General features: G+C 38.8%; 2 protein-coding genes across 6 annotated transcripts in view; one reads left to right on the top strand and one right to left on the bottom strand.

Annotated features, from left to right (window-relative positions):
- The window catches only part of LOC307142865 (diacylglycerol kinase delta), an 85,399-nt gene extending 77,899 nt beyond the window's left edge, over positions 1-7,500 (top strand). For 4 of the 5 annotated variants that reach the window (XM_079844025.1, XM_079844026.1, XM_079844024.1 and 1 more), the window contains 7 exons: positions 455-589; positions 1,582-1,742; positions 2,067-2,181; positions 4,159-4,248; positions 4,362-4,478; positions 5,340-5,448; positions 5,705-7,500. In XM_079844025.1, the coding sequence (XP_079700151.1) occupies positions 455-589; positions 1,582-1,742; positions 2,067-2,181; positions 4,159-4,248; positions 4,362-4,478; positions 5,340-5,448; positions 5,705-5,757 (780 nt within the window). In that variant the 3' untranslated portion in view covers positions 5,758-7,500. The remainder of the gene's footprint in view (positions 1-454; positions 590-1,581; positions 1,743-2,066; positions 2,182-4,158; positions 4,249-4,361; positions 4,479-5,339; positions 5,449-5,704) is intronic. The other variant, XM_079844028.1, reaches the window with a different exon arrangement.
- Positions 7,222-16,695, bottom strand: LOC307142895 (cysteine and histidine-rich domain-containing protein 1). The gene is made up of 11 exons (XM_079844069.1): positions 16,443-16,695; positions 15,742-15,791; positions 15,482-15,538; positions 13,994-14,148; positions 13,717-13,820; positions 11,349-11,401; positions 9,682-9,752; positions 9,284-9,386; positions 9,047-9,166; positions 8,876-8,938; positions 7,222-8,655 (listed from the first exon to the last, which is right to left on the bottom strand). The coding sequence occupies exons 1-11, from the start codon at positions 16,504-16,506 to the stop codon at positions 8,335-8,337; spliced, it is 1,161 nt and encodes a 386-aa protein (XP_079700195.1). The 5' UTR covers positions 16,507-16,695; the 3' UTR covers positions 7,222-8,334.
- Between the last annotated feature and the right edge of the window lie 124 nt (positions 16,696-16,819).

Raw genomic sequence — 16,819 nt, 5'->3', positions numbered from 1 at the left:
AAATGGCTCCAGGTGTGTGTGTGTGTGTGTGTGTGTGTGTGTGTGTGTGTGTGTGTGTGTGTGTGTGTGTGTGTGTGTGTGTGTGTGTGTGTGTGTGTGTGTGTGTGTGTGTGTGTTCACTACTCACTACTCCTAATATGTGTGCACTAACCTGGATGGGTTAAATGCAGAGGACAAATTCTAAGTATGGGTTACCATATTTGGCCTTCACATGTCACTTTTCTTTGATGCCAATAAAAAAACTGTATTTATTTAAGAGTGTAGGGAAGGTGAATGTTTGAATATGGATTTTTAATATCATCTAATGTTGTTGTGTGTAGATAAGAACATGTTTATGGGTAATTGTAAATAAGTTAGTAATATGTGTCATCTGGCAATTTAAACATCATTTTAAAACTATTCTTACATGAGTCATATGAGTTCAGATGTGCTTTGACACTAGCTGTTTCCTCAGTGTCGGCAGGTGAAGATCACTATCCTGGGTGATGAAGGCGTACCTGTGCAGGTGGACGGTGAGGCCTGGATTCAGCCTCCTGGCATCGTCCAAATCGTCCACAAGAACCGAGCCCAGATGCTCACCAGAGACCGGGTCAGTGTGTGTGCGATCATCTTCTTTACTCTTCTTTAAAAACTTTGTGAATCTTTCTGAACAAACCAGCTTTTCTAGATCCTTTTTACTTTGTGGGATAGTGGTGATCTGCTGTCCCCATTAGACTAACCTAACCGGCAGAACCTCCTATATCAGTTTCACCAGAAAAACAAGCATTATCAGCTTAGTTTTGCAGATTAACATGCATACACTATCATTTAAAAGTGTGGGGTTGGGAACATTTTTTAAAACAGGACATGTAAACACTTCACGTCTGTCGTGTCATTCTAAAATTCTCTTTCCACTCATCGTCTGTGGTTCTTTTGTCTTTGGGTCATTATATTTCTCACAGGTTTCTGCTCGTTCTAAATAAGATACAGATAAAGTAGCACAGTAAAGATTACATTTATATGAATGTATTAGTGAGAGAGCGTGTACAATAAGCTGTTGAAAATGTGCATTCACCTGATCAATTTGGAGCATCCAGATGGTATAATCAAACATGTCTTGTGGAGAGCTCTCTGAGTATGCATTTATTTGTCATTTTGACTGTTGGAAATAGAGCGTAAAAGTAGACTTCAAAGATTTCTTATCCTGTTGCACCCTCTATAGGCCTTGATCAGCGACTAGTCGTGGTCAAGCTTAAAGCAGCATGGCAGAACATTAAAGTCGACTACTCTGTGCAACCCCTGCACGGCATATATTAAGCCTGCTTTTTAAAACAGAGAATAGGAGGATGGTTAGTATGCGACAACAGCGGAAAGCTCTGTATATTCGTGCAGTTCGCCCATGTCCAAAAGATCAAATCCGCACACAAATGTGTGGATTCAAACAAAAAGTGCCCATGTAATATGCTGATTTGGTGCTCAAGAAACATTTCTAATTGTTATCAATGACAGAGGCTAGTAACTAGGCCATTGTACCCAACCCCCCTAAAGTTTTAATGTAGATGCTCTGCGTTCTGCTAACATTTTATGTTGCTGTGACACAAGGCGTTCGAGAGCACGCTGAAATCGTGGGAAGACAAGCAGAAAGGAGACAGCCGCCCGGCCCGGCCCCGCCTGAATTCCCAGCAGTCCATGGAGTATCTGACGGAGGAGGAATGTGCACAGGTTCAGCAGCTTGGCTTAGTAGCCGACTCACTCATCTACAGGTGTGTCTGCGTGTGCCTGTTTGAAGAGTCTATAATAATAATTTGTAACAAAACAGGAATCTCACACCACAGTGAATATCAATGCATGCGTATGTGAGAAACTATTTAAGGGCTAATAGAGAAATTAACTATATCCATTTTACCTTGAAACCGCACCCATTACTGTAACTTCTACTACTTGGCAGGTGGCACTTCCTTGTATTGATTACACAAGTAATTTTATATTCACAATTACATTTAAAGCCATGTATTAAAGGGCTTATACGGATGGGGAAGTATGTTTTATGCTGCTGCTGAATGTGTGATGGTTATCATGTATTGTAGGATCCGGGAGGTGGCAAAGACTCATAAGGTGGTGGAGCAGGAATTAGCTCATTCTGTCAATGCCAGTGCTGCTGTCCTGAGTGAAGCCTTCCCCTCCAAACCCTCCAGCCCTGAGGTGACCAAAACACACTTGTTAGGGTTACTAAAGCTTTTGTTAACTTTTGAGACTAAAATATTTAACAACTGCATTTAACACAATGAAGCGAATTGAATTAACATCTAAGTTCAACATTTTTGATAAATCACCTATATGCCAAATAATCAAGTCAAGTCAAGTCACCTCTGTTTATACAGCGCTTTGTAAAATACAGATGTTTCAAAGCAGCTTTACAGTGATAACAGGAAAATGATGCATTTCGGCTGAATGGTATGATATATAGCCGAGTCCAGATAGAGTCTGTCTCTTTTTTGCTTTAAAGGGGTCATGAACTAGACTGGGTAAACCCAGCCTGATCTGCCGGCGATTTGATTTCGCCCTGCAACTCAGTCTGGAAACCTGTGCATTCATTTCTACTGCTTCTGTTACACTTTTGCGGGAACCAATCACAGACTGGCTTATCCACCTGGCACGCTATTGGCGGGTTTAACACGATGACGGATAGAGAAGCGATGGGTCGTTGCCCGTTGATCACGCCTCTATCCAATTGCGTACAGAGTCATTTAATGTATGCTCGTTCATCACGCCTCTTGTGCAGTAGAAAATACATAGCAGACTCCCCAGACCAATGTTCAATCTTAAATTGAGCTTGGTCTGGTGATAGCCAGACAAGCCATGAATTGGCTTTTAAAAACATTGTATACTGTTGTCTGAGGTCAACTTGTGACGTTCACGTGTTATTTACATTCAAAAACATCATAATGAATAACTAATAGGCTATTTTCTACCCTGGTTTTGAGCCTCTCTCATGGAATGCTCAGTTTTTATGGGCGTGCCGCACTGAAGACTTGGAAGTAAACGCCCACTGCTATAATTGGATAAGCTTTGCATATGAGTACACATGATGAATTGTTTTGAAAGCGTGTGGGAAAACGGCAAACGGAATGATTCGCCCACAGGGCTCGCAAAATGTCTTTATCTTTTATTACTTGGCTCGCCCGATCGGTGGATATAACCGCAAACAGCATCACTAACACACACACGCACACACAAGCCTCACTGCAGAGTCAAAACTTCCGCGATTTTATTTTTCCTTCAAATATCAAGTCAAGAGAGTGAACAACGCATATCAAAAAAGGAATGTTATTTCACTATGTCTGCAAATCCAGTCTCTTGTTTACAAACGAATCCGTGGTGAAATGAAGGAACGAACGCGCAATGTCTTCCCCACGTGAGCTGGATATACATTAAAAATAAAGTTCATCCATGCATTCATAATATCGGAATCCGAATGAAGCTTATGCAGCATGTTTATTTCTTGGAAGTTCGATCCGGTTTAACTCCACGTAGGCCCATGTTATGTATCTATAACATGCCATGCACAAATCGGTGGGCTACAGAATCAGGCGTTGGTCTTCTTCGGTTAAGGCGGTGTAAAAGCTTTTCTTTGACTAACAAGGAAGTTTTCAGCTCTGAAACTTACAGGATATTCTTATATCACCATGACCTTTTATATATCAAAATCTCAATGGAAAGTTGATGTTAATGATAGCATCACTTGTGTTATGCAAACTCCACAAATTTGAGTAAAACCTGATGGTCCTGTTCTCCAGCATGATTTATGAGAATGATCCAAAGAGCATCTTGGAAGGAAGCAATTGCAAAAGACGTTAATGTCGCAAATGTTATTCAAAAAGCTAAAACATTCTTTTATTATGTATTCATAGTTCATATCAGTGAGTGATGTGATGAGGATCACTTCAGTCTAGCTCTGCTTTAAAGGTTAACATGTGCACCTTTCAGGCTCCAGTAGGAATAATAGTAGGTCCTTCGTTCCTGCTGTGGCTTTCAGCGTGTTCTCATTGAGCTGCTCATGCTGCTCTCCACAGGACCTCCATTGACCGGCGAATAGAAGTATAACTGAGTGTTAATCACTGAACAGCAAGAGTCTTGAGCTGTGTGTGTGTGTGTGTGTGTGTGTGTGTTTCTCTGCAGGTTTTGAGTCGCAGTACCGCTGTAGACATTGTCAACAGCAGTAAAGTTCTCCAGCAAGAGACCAAGATGCTGCTCGAGGGAAAACTGCTGGTGAGCGGCATCACTGTCTTTCTCTCTCTCGCTTTCTCTGACTTGTTCTTGTACAGAAGTAATGCTGTATGAAATATGATAAAGACATTTTCTGTGTATATGTGTTTATGTAGCAGTTGGAGTCTTCTCAAAAAGAGGAGCTTCTTTCCACAGTGGACAGTCTCAGCGCTGAGTTACACAAGCTGGAGGACATTCACTGGATCTGTCCCAGCATGCACTGCTCTGAGGAGGTTTGTCCTTCTCCACATCCATGTCTATAGTCTCAGTGACTTTTTGGAGTTTCATTTTAGTTTGCATTACTTTTTCTATAGAGCACTAAATAGTTGGATTCCGACAGTAAAAAATACATTATTTTTCTCCTGAGAGAAGTTTAGATATGGTGTGATTTCAACGTTCAATATTTGCACTGCCGTTCAAAGGTTTGGCTTCAGAAAGATTGTTTAATGTTGTTGAAATACGTCTCTTATGCTCAGCAATGCTGCATTTATTTAATCAAAAATACAGCAATATTGTGAAATATTATTATATTTGAATATAGCTGGTTTTTATTTAGTATATTTTAACTAGTGCTGTCAAAAGTAACGCGTGCGATTCATTTTTGCAGTTTAACATGTTAAAAATATTTAACACAATTAACAAAGCATCTGTTTTTTCCCATCATCCTTCGGCTAGCTTTACAATATATGATCACGCTCTTATTCATGCAAATGCTTTTAACCTATTCAAGCGCGACAAGACACAAAAGAGAACGCAGTGCAGTACTGGCATGCGTCTGTGAATCTCCTGTCTGTGTGTGACACACACACACGACTCGTGCGCACAGAATGCTGCTTCAGACAGCTCTTGAATAGACAAAAACACACAAAATGATGCCAAAATGTCTGTTTTGTCTTGTATCCTTGCAAGCACAGTCTTAAATAAGCAGTGAATCTCATACGGTTTAAAACACAAGCTCTTCTCTTCTCTTTTTCTCTTTTATCTTCACAAACTTTGGTAATTCCAGCAACTATTTTTACTTTTACTTCTACTTTAGAAAGACTCATATCTTGACTATGCCAGTACTTGACTCCCTGTTCTTGGTTTCACTCTAGGACCCGTCCCTTGTGTTTGTGAAAAGCAGTATGAAGCTGAAAATCATGCCCAAGGGCAAGAAAGAGAGAGAGAGGCTGCATAAGCAGCGGTCCAGCAGCTCTCTGTCAGGTAAGAGACACATTCACTAGCCTCATAATCTCACCGTCTTGCTGAATTATTGTAGTTCGACTCGTATCCAGCTGCAGTGCAGTGTGGCACGGCCATGTCATACTAAGTGCCATTTGCTTGGCCTGATTGTGAAATATTTCGCATAATATTCCCTGTGCCATTTACAGATGGTTCAGATGCATAATAATGAATTTACTTGCGTTTTTAAATAATCACATTCACAACCTTATTCTTAATACATGTTTGGACCACTCAGGATCGTGGGATACCAAAGGCGGGGTGTGTGATGTGGATCCCGCAGGCAACTGAAGACCTGGTGGTCCGTTGCACCTCAGCTGTGAGGACACTGCCACGGGATGCTGCTCTACGCCCAGTGAGGGAGGGCGTGAGACCACCTGTGCAGACATATGCCCCACCCCCGTATTTGTGAGCTTTTCTTTGGAGGGGCGTGGCCCAGCACTGCATTACTGTGCTTCTGTTCCGTTTCTTCTCTGCCTGCGGATGGTGTCATGGGAAATGCTCATTATCAGGGAGTAGGAAGTGGACCGTCCACCATCTCTCTGTTTTCAGCAACGCCACTCCCATGCATGACCAAATCCGCTCTCTTTTTTTCATCTCGCTACTTAGTATTCCAGCCGTCAGACACAAACTATAAACTTTCTTCACTCTCCAAAGGGAAGAAAAAGACCCCGTCCTGTCGCCGCCTGAACAACAAGAGAGGGAACAAACGAAATCAAACAAAACAATTGTATTGAAATGAAGACAATTAAACACATGCAACAACAAAAGGAATATCCTGATGAATGAATGTACGGTGGACTTGTATTATTAGTCAAACTGGCTGAATAGTTAATCTGCATCTATCAAAGACCATCTCAGTTTCTGCATGCCTTTCATGCCCTTATGCAGGAAAAAGGTCTATTTTTTTTTCTTCTTCTTCTTTTTACTCTCGGATCGTCAGCCAAGTCGTGATGGTGTATCACTAGTGTGTCAATTGAGCCGTTGTTCTAGAAGCTTCAGTGCCGTAACTCTTGTGCCAAGTGAGTCAATGGAGCGCAGTGGTTTTAAAGTGAGCCGTTTCTTTACTTTTTTTCTGCAGGGAAATCTTGTGAAAGAAAGTGATGCTGTATGTCGTACATTTCAAGATGTATTTTATCTCGCCTTGCACTTTAATATAAAAAAAAAAACCAACTAATGTTTAAAAGAAGCGACGTAAAACGGTTGTGTGTTTTGTTTTGTCATATGACAACTGGTATCCCATTCGTGGAAACCCTATGAGATGTTACATATAAGACAGTATAACCAAACTTATGAATGTTATTCAACTGTCGCCCCTTTTTCAGGGGTCAGTCTGTATATGGAAACCCTGCGGTAAAGCAAAACTTGAACTTGACTAATATATGGTTCTCAAGCAGTATTTATCGATACACTCCAATGGTACAGTTTTTTCATTAAAAGAAAATAATATACACAATACTGGGCAACTTAATTGTTTTCTTGATAGTTGTGAGCCAAAGTCTAACAGTGTTGCTCTGTAAAAAAAGACGTTGCAAGCGTGGTCTTGATTTGAAGTCAAGATTGTGCCCCTTAAAACTGGACTATTTTTTTTTGTATTATTGTTTTGCATGTCTTCATTTTAACGTTTCACATCTGTGATGAATTGTTGTCGTGCGCTGTTCAGTTTGACGTGGCAAACACGTTACTTGACCATCTCCACGTATCAGCACGTCGATTATGAGTGGCAATCAGGTACAAGCGGAAGGCAATGGTTTTATGAACAGAAAATTTGTTTTATTATTTTTCTTTGAACAGAGAAAAAGAACCAAAAAAGGAAGAGATTGACTCTTTATTTGCTGATACCAGTCCTCTTCATTGTCAAGACTACTGTTTACTTTTAAGATGTATTATTTATCCTTTTTATTTAAAATATTTTTGCCATATGGGTTGCAGTCAAGCTTCCATGGCCTTAGACCCTGTCTGACTGCAATCACCTACTTCAGGATTGTTGCTGTTGACTTGACGCAAAAATAAAGTGTGGCCATTGCTGTTTGACTTGTTGATCTTTCTTGTCATGATTTCACAGAATATACATAAATCTTTTATGGTTTCAGTCCAATTCAGAACATACTGAATACTGTTTTGTCAGTGCTAAAAATCTGCAATGAATCCACAGAAAAGTGGATCAGAGCATTGGGGTCAATAAGGTTGTTGTTGTTTTTTAAGTTGTTGAAAGAATGTGTGTACTTGTATTCGGCAAAAGATGCTGTAAATGTTCTTCAAATAAATGTGTAACTTTCTACACAAGAATCCTGAGAAAAAGCATGACGTCATCCACAAAAATGTAAATAACACAAACGTTTTCAAAATTGATAAGACATGTTTCTTGAGCCCACATCAGCGTATTAGAATGATTTCTGAAGGATCATGTGACACTGAAGGCTGGAGTAATGATGCTGAATATTTTGATTTGCCATCACAGGAATAAATTACATTTTAAAATAAAGTGTATTAAAAGTATAAAACAGCTATTTTAAATTGTAATAATATTTCACATTATTATTATTATTATTATTATTAATCAAATAAATGCAGCCTTGGTGAGCATAAAAGACAAAGACAAATCTTACCGACCCCAAAAATGTGAATAATAAGTGAATATTTTCAAATTCTCTATGGAAAAAAATTAAAGACTTCTCTAATCTTTGAACACAACCCCATACAATGTATTTTAGCAGTGTGGAAAACCTACATTTGCTTAAAAAAAACAAAAACTAACATGCTAAATGCGTGAAAGAAGCAGCCCCACATTTGTATAAATCTCACGTGTTATTGTAAACAAATTCATAACTTCAGAAATACATAACCATTGCACTGCAGAATAAATGTTCATTTTTCCGGGGGGACGTCAGCAGGCTCTTCTAGCTCAGGGGGTCCATCATCTTCCGGTTTTTCTTTTTTCTCCTCGCTCTTTTTCTTGTCCTCCTCATCGTCGTCTTCCCAGTCAGACTCGCTGATGTCATCATCTGAGATGTACCAGTCGGGTTTGACGTCTTGCTGTTCTGTGTTGTTCATGTCATTGGTGACCTCTGGCTCCGGCTTGTGTTTGGGGTCCTCGAGTTTGCCCCAGGCTACAGCATCAGCCTTCCGCATGGTCACCTCGACTTTAGAGGGCACCATGTTCACAATACTGCTCTTCACGTCAATCACCTACGAAACCAGAAGTGGACACAGATGTCCGATTCATTCGGGGATTTAAAAAAAAGACATATGTGTGTTCAGACCATATTTAACATAAAAGATTCATACAGCATTATCTTCTGTATATAGTACAATCATCTGTAAATAAACTATTAACAAATAATAATAAAAACGAAAAAACTATATGATTGCAAAATCATAATGGACTGTGAATGTGTGTCAATCTTACCCCCCATAAGTGGATGTCCTTATGAAACACTTTATCACCCTCAAACTGAATGTGGCATGTCAACTGCAGATTGATGGAAAAGACAAAAACGTGAATTGATGGATAATGACACAGATTGATTCATAAAAAGTCATTGAACGCTGGTGTGTTTACAGGTTCACTTGACCTCACCACTGTGCGGTTTGCCTCCACATAGGAATGCTCTGGACTGGAGTTCTTGGCGTAGATTGTGACCACGACCTGGTTTCCTGTTTGGTGCCAATCATGCCGGCAAGCCACCTTCTTTTTGTCCTGCATACCAAACACAACATACATAAAGTAAAAAAAATTTTCCCCAGAGAGGGTTAGTTGGTTGTTTCCTGGTTATACAGTGTGTGTCCATGTAAAAAAGCTCTCCTAAGCTCTAACCTGTTTGGGGATCCAGCAGTGTTTTCCTGCTGTGCAGCCCTTCTGATCCAAGAAGGCGTTGAAGTCGGTGGTTTGTATGCAGCAGCAGTTCCAGTATTTGTATCTAGACAATAAACAGCAAACGTGATTCATAATGCATTTAACCTCTAATCTCATAAATACTGATGATATCGTGTCGAGATCTCTTGTTGAAATGGACTGCGTATGTGGATCTGAATCCAAATTGGTTCTCTGTGAAAAGCTTTATGAAAACAGGCCTTGCTTGTACTGTCGGATTTTTTCACAGATACAGGAACTGGGTACAATTTGTCTGTTTGTTTGAAGTCTACAACAGATAAGTATAGCTGGAGGATGAGTCATATTTCCAAATAAAGACCCAAACGCTGCAGGTTTCTTACCCTTCATGGAAGACGGGGGCCCCGGGATGATGTAAGCAGATCTCTGCGTCAGTCTCTGGACCCTGGTAAGACTGAGCACACACACACAATAAAATAGTTTGAACATCTATTCATAGTTAACACAGGTGTCCCACACTGAAGACAGACATTTCCGCTCGCTCACAATAACTCAGCATATTTACAAAAGCAAAACTTTAAAGTGCTGATGCACCTAAACTCAGCACAAGCTCTGTGTCATCCATGTACTTCCTTCACGTCTGAAAATACACTCATTTTTCGACTCTTCCAAATAGAAAAATGAGCAGGAAGCTTTAATATGTGTCTGTTTAAGGTGGTTCTCACAGTTAATGGTGTTTTTGTATCCACTGAAACAAACCAATGTGTTATTAAAGGTACATATTTAACTTATTTTGTTTCAAATATGGTATATTCTAAGTGTTTATACTATAGACTTAGCGGGATGGTTTTCATGGGAAATTGCGTACGTCTCTCGTCTCTCCTGTAAATCGAGGAAGTAGTTCCAGCTACTTTGACTTGTGTATGGCCTGGGATTAGGTTAGTTCTCACAACAAGCAAGAAAGGTTGACACGGAGCTGCTACTCTCACACATCCGGGGAATCACTAGTTTAAAAAAGCCGAACAGAGGAGAGTTTGCTGGCAAAAAGAGAATGCGAGAACGCTCATAATAAAACAAGAATCAACATTGGCTTGGCTTCTCGGAGATGGTGAGAAGAACTGAGGGATTTGAAATGTCGTAAAAGCGACACAGAGATAGTGTTTTTATTACAGGTGAGTAAAGTACAGATCAATTTTCATAACTCTCTAACAGAGTTGATTGTATAGCATGATCTATTGTGAAGGGTCATTTCATCATGGTTGGGAATTCATTTTCGAGGAAGAACCGTGTCTATTAATGGCTACAGTAACATCTTCAGCTAGTCAGCTTGAGATCCTTTCCATCTAAGCTGGTTATATCTCTTAAGAAGACACATTGTGAATGTTTTATAAGCAGTAGAGTAAGATAACTATATTAATCCGCACAGTCACGCAGAGCCAAAATGTTTTTCTTCCGCAAAATGTATGCAGTTTTGTTTTTAACCGCTAGAGGGCCATAGCGTACCTTTAACCTGACGATCCATTAACCGTCTACCATCTACCATGCATACGACATTCAGTGCAATATATAAATGAAATAACCTAAAATAAATTCCTATTGGTGACATTTCAAACAATTCATGATAATACTGCTAATTCATAGTCAAAATTAAACATTCTTATAAAAAAACACACCATGTAAATGTAATTAATTCACACGTACATGTCTCTGCTGATACAGGTCTAGTTCTCATCTGGACTAAAGAACAGCTCTGCTGCTGAGTAATTAACATCATGAACTTTTGGGATTTCAGCTAACTAATCCATTAAAGATGATCTTTTTCCCAGAGAAGGAATCTTAAAAAGAAGGCATTAGGGTCAAATCCCAGTAAGGGATATTTAGTCATTAACTCTCCCTCATCTGCTGCTCTGTGTCCATTCAAAGGAGCAAAGGAGGCTGATGTCGAATTACGCTAAAACAATTCTTTACTATGACCACTAGATGGCATTAAACTGTATATTTTGCAAGCTGATTTGTTTAATTGTGATTTACATATTACATGAGCACCTACTGTTTTGCATCCTGTGTTTTTGCACCTAACCCCAACCACAAGGACTTGAGACTCTGTGGGACAGCGAGAGGAGAGAGGTGACAGTAGGAAGAGAAAACAACAAAGTCAGACAGATGAACAATAAGAGAGACTTTATAAAACAACTCATTCTCAAAATGTGCGATAGTCAGTCAGACTACATCTAAAGGTAAATCCTGCAGCCCGTGAGAGCACAACACCGCAGAGCTGTGTGTGTTTTAACAGAGTCCTACAGTAAGTGACAGATTATGGACAGGTGGGCCATCTACAGCTATGCCAAGGACTGGAATGACCTTTTGCAGAAGCGAGAGCTGCATAAACACTTCACTAGAGTGCTACTGACTGGCAACAAACAGCAATGAGAGAGCAAATAATACAATTAAACAAATCATATAGTGCAGAGTTAGAATAAATAAATAAAAGGGAGGATAGATTTTATCTTTATATGGTCCGTTTTCACTAGTTTTCGTTAAAGTGTTGGTCATTTTGCTGTGCATTTTTGTCACTTTTGTCAGTTATTTTTTTTGTTTTGGTTTATTTAGTACTTCAAGTTAGACTAAATGAAAAAGGAAATTTTACCTTGGCAACTAGCTGAAATAAAATAAAAATATTTTATGTTATTTCAGTTAGCTTTTATTTTGTTTTAAGTAGCAAAATTATTTTAGTTAGGCCTGATAAAAATGATAATGGTATTATAAAAGCCTTGACTATATTAAATACATGCTTACTTGCAACATATATAAAAGTACAGTATTTTGTGAATTATTGGCTGCAAAGAATAATATAATTTATTTATCAATTTATTCATCTTCATTAATATAAAATTATTATGTTAATATAAACACAATATTAATAATAATAATAATGTTTTATTGCTTGATTTTAAGGACATGTGCTTACTTTTTTGTTAGATGGATAATAACGTGGATAAACATAATTTTTGATGACCACAATGTATTTTGAGAATTTTTGACTGCAAACCGAATGCATCTATTTAGTATTATATTAATCATTATTAGTAATAATAATGTTTCATTGCTTTGATTTTAACCTCTTAAACTCTGCGGACCGTGTACGGAATGACATCATCAAGTTTATACTTTAAATTTTAAATGTGTGTGGAGGAGCTCTGACCTTATATGTGGTACCATTTGAAAGCTTAGAGTCTCTACTTTCTGGAGACATTCATCACTTTGGCATTTGTTTTACATAAAGTAACTTATTTACACTAAATTACTCTGGGACCGTTTCCGCCTGGATTTGACCTACCCAAAATGAAAAGCTTCCTATACCCACATACAGTGGTCTAAATACAAAATGTTGGTGTCATTTTACAGGAAACCCTTTGAAGTTACCATACACAAAACACTGCTAAAAGTGATAAACATGCAAGTATATGTTGTCTGAGCTGTAATTCACCCAACCCCCCACAAAAAAGAGGCGCTTTTTTATTTTTTTGATCCATTTGAATAAATTTGGTAAAGACAAAATTGTTTTTTCCAGTATTTTCTGGAGTCTAGTGGAAACATCCCAAACTGTCTGCAGGGTGCTGAGCACACAGTGTGAGTTACACACTTTCAAAACTGAATTTATAACCAAAAAAATCAAAAAGCGCCTCTTTTTTGGGGGGGGGGGGGGGGTTATTACAGCTCAGACAAGAGATACTTACATGTTTATCACTTTTAACAGTGTTTTATGTAACTTCAAATGGTTTCCTGTAAAATTACACCATAATTGTGTATTTAGACCACTGTACAGTATGTGGGTATGGGAAGCTTTTCAATTTGTGTAGGCCAAATCCAGGCGGAAATCCCAAAAATGGTCCCAGAGCTTAAGTGTAAGGACATTTTTGTCTTTTTTTTTTTGCAACATGGATACAAATTATTTTGGAGGACCCCAATGTATTTTGTAAATTTTTGATGGCAAAGATAATGCTATGCTATGAATTGATCATATTATTTTTTAAATCGTGTATATCATTAATATTAAATTATAATATTCATATACATCTTTAAAACTAATATTTATTGATTCATTTAAATGACATTTTTGATAACTTTAGTTTTGGGTTGTCAATTAATGCCCAGTATAAAATCAAACCAGTAAAGAACCACTGCATTAGTATCAATCTGCCCTGAGAAACAATACATTTCACAATGAATCACAAAGAAACAGCAAGTACCACATTAAATGAAACCCAAATTTTTGAAGTAGAAAGACCGAAACCGTATTTCCTTGAAAAACGCACTCTATTAATCTGTTTTATTTGTCAAATTATTTTTTTTATAGTGTGCTTGTGTTGCAGGTGATCCTGAGCACGATGGCCAATAGGAATACCAGGATTGCTCACCTAGCTTCTCTCTCTTCTCCCTCGCAGAGATCTCCATTTTCTCCAGGATCTGAGCCAGAGAGGGAGAGATCTTCACCTGCAGCTTTGTCTTGGGCTCATCTGAGCTGAGGAGGAGGGAATCGAAAAACATGTCACTGTCTGTTTGTATTCAACAGTGAGAAGGAGCTCTACTTCAGAGAAGGAAAACAAATTAATTTTGTATTCAGAACAATGTGTTGGTGGGTGAAACAGAGCACAATATGTGTGCGTGTGTGAGCTGCAAATGTACTCTATAGACCTGGGTCTCTCTTTTTCCAGGGCTTCAGCAGATTTGGGTCCCTGGTAGATAATCTCTTGTCCACTGTGCTGCTTCACGCCGCCCTTATCAGACGTCACCTCCGGCTGCAGAGGCTCCTCAGGCTTCTCGTTACTATGGCGCCCGCGGGTGCAACCCTGAGAGGACAAGCACAGAAGGCAGGACGTGCCAATCAGCATGACTGGAAGAAAATAATTATCAGACTGGGAGCAGATAAATTACATGTTTGAGATTGTGTGAATGTGAATGACATCGTGAATATGCGTTATTAGTACTGTTATTACTGATTTCTGAGCAGCTCTAGCACTTAACATTCAGTAATGCTAATGTTGGCTGCTACACGATAATTTGGTATTTGATAAGTCACTTTTGATAAAAGCATCTGATAAATGAATGAAAAACATCCAAGGGTGCCTCAAGAGGACTTAAAATTATTTGAATGTACTTTATTATTCATTTTTTAAGCGTGATTTCTAGACCTGGAAATCAGGTAGAAATTATTGAAATTAAATGAAAAATCCTTTTCTTTCACATACATTGTTTTGTGGACAATGTGGGGCTTTGGAGTAACCGCATTAGCATATTCGATACAAATGTACAATATGATTAGTGTCCTAGAAATTGCAAATTTACAGCATTTATTAATCTACAGCAATGTTAATGTATCAATAAACTATTGTTCATTGAATTCCCTGCTTGGAAAAAAAGCTGGTCTTAGCTGATTTAAGCTGGTCTCCCAGCATGACCAAAACAACTCTAAATCCAGTCTTCTAAACAAGGGGTTTTCAAACTTTATGATGCCAAGGACCCCCAAATATGATTAACCTTTTTAGAGGGACCCCCTTCCTAAAATCCATCTATGAAAAAAACATTTAAACTGTTCGATAATTAGTAAGTTTTCAAACTTAAATTAATGTTGGATTCATAAACTTGAAGAACATTTTGAATTAAAAATGATTTGTATAAGCAACTTTTACAATAAATACTTGTAAGCAACTTATGTACTGCCTTACAACCCCAGTGAGCAAGATGAAGGGGACTATAGAAAACTATAGAAAGATACCAAGAAAACATACAAATCTGGAAAGAAAGGAGAGAAACATTTATAATGAAACAGAATGTTCGGTAGACTTTATCCATTTTTGCTTTGTCTTTTTATTCTCTGCAATGTTCTGTGGACCGCTTACAACCTTCTGGAGGACCCCTGTTCTAAACCAGCCACGACAAGCCTAGAAGACCAGCTAAGCCGTTTTCTCTCTCTTTTTGTTTTGTTTTTGAAAATATTGTCCATAATACACTAATGTCCATTTAAATAACATTAAACCATGTTAACAAATTGAGCTTAATTAAGTATTTTGTGGCTGTCTGTGATATATTGTGTCACTTTGTTTCAGTCTGTACTACTGTACGTGCAGTGCATGAAAAGCAGCGTGAGATGAAACCGACACGATTATCATTTCATTAGCATACCTTGATTGACAGGAACTCTGAGAAATCTGTCGTTTTCTTTTTACAGCAGGACCAGCCCTGAGGAGAATAACCCGAACAAAGAACCACATCAGGCAGCCAATAAAACAAAAACATGAATATTAGGCTCCCTAAGAAGCAGGCAAACACGCCGGGAACGTGCTTATCAAGCTAGGACAGCGCTAGAACCCGAGCAGCCGGCGGTCTGTACGGAGAGCGCGTGCGGCTGCATAAACAAAGACTCAGATACATCTTGAGCTCACCTTTAAGGCATCGTGGAAGATAGGCACTCCGGGGTGAAACTGACAGGCATCTTCAGGTGGTGAGAGAGAAAATAGGGTTAGCAGGAGACATTTATCTACACAAGTCCATCCTCACTACTTTATTTATGAACTCGACTCAACAGGACTCAAGCCTTGCTTATTGCATACATATATCAAACACTGAAACACATGCAGGGACAGCTGGGAGATGATCCATTTATGGAAGTAACATTTGATCAGAACACCTCCAAAAGTGCTGGGACTTGATATAGAGCCATAGTAAACCTCTATGGACACACACCGACTCACCTTTTCTATATCCCAAATGTTATAAATAAAACATAGGATAAATAAAACATGTTAAAAATGGTAGCCTACTAATCAAAGTTAAGTCGTGGCCTTTAGGGCCTCTGAGACCAGCAGATCTCATTCACACTGCAATCAGCTGTCGGCTCAGCTCTATTTATATATTTCAATTTCTAAAACAGCTTCACAGGTCTAATACAATAAAAGTGATAAACACTTCTCCTTCAGTTATGTCACACTCTTGAAAGTTTTTAGTAGATTTACAGGCTTGTCATACCAACCATGAGCTTCACATAGACAATTAAATTATTGAGTTGAATTAAAGTGCATGACTATGCTTTTTTTTTTTTTTACAATATATATTAATAAATAGTCAAAATAAATGAGAAAAATACCATCTGAGTTTTTGTCAGCATCAAATCGATCCCCGCAGCCTCTGTTGTAACACAGTAGAGCCATGTTGACCTGGTTGACTTTCACTTTATCACTGCACTCTTTTCCTTGTTGATATGCTCTGTCCTGTGTCCGTCTCGGGTACTTATGAACTAGCCTGACCACTGTGAAGCTTCTCCAGAACTTTCAGCTGAGGAGAGATCCAGAAGGAACAACCACGTCCAGAGAAAGATAAGGAGAGAGATATTCAAGTCTGAATGAACTCTAAAAATAGCCAGTGCCATGTGCTCTCTCTCTCTCTCCATCTCTCTCTCTTTACAGCTGTTGGGGTCAGTCTGAGCGGGTGTGACATTCCTGAGGTCTACAGAGCGAGAGGAGG

Source organism: Gobio gobio, assembly GCF_949357685.1.
Source record: "Gobio gobio genome assembly, chromosome: 2".
NCBI lineage: Eukaryota > Metazoa > Chordata > Actinopteri > Cypriniformes > Gobionidae > Gobio > Gobio gobio.
This window is presented reverse-complemented; position numbering and strand designations above follow the sequence as displayed.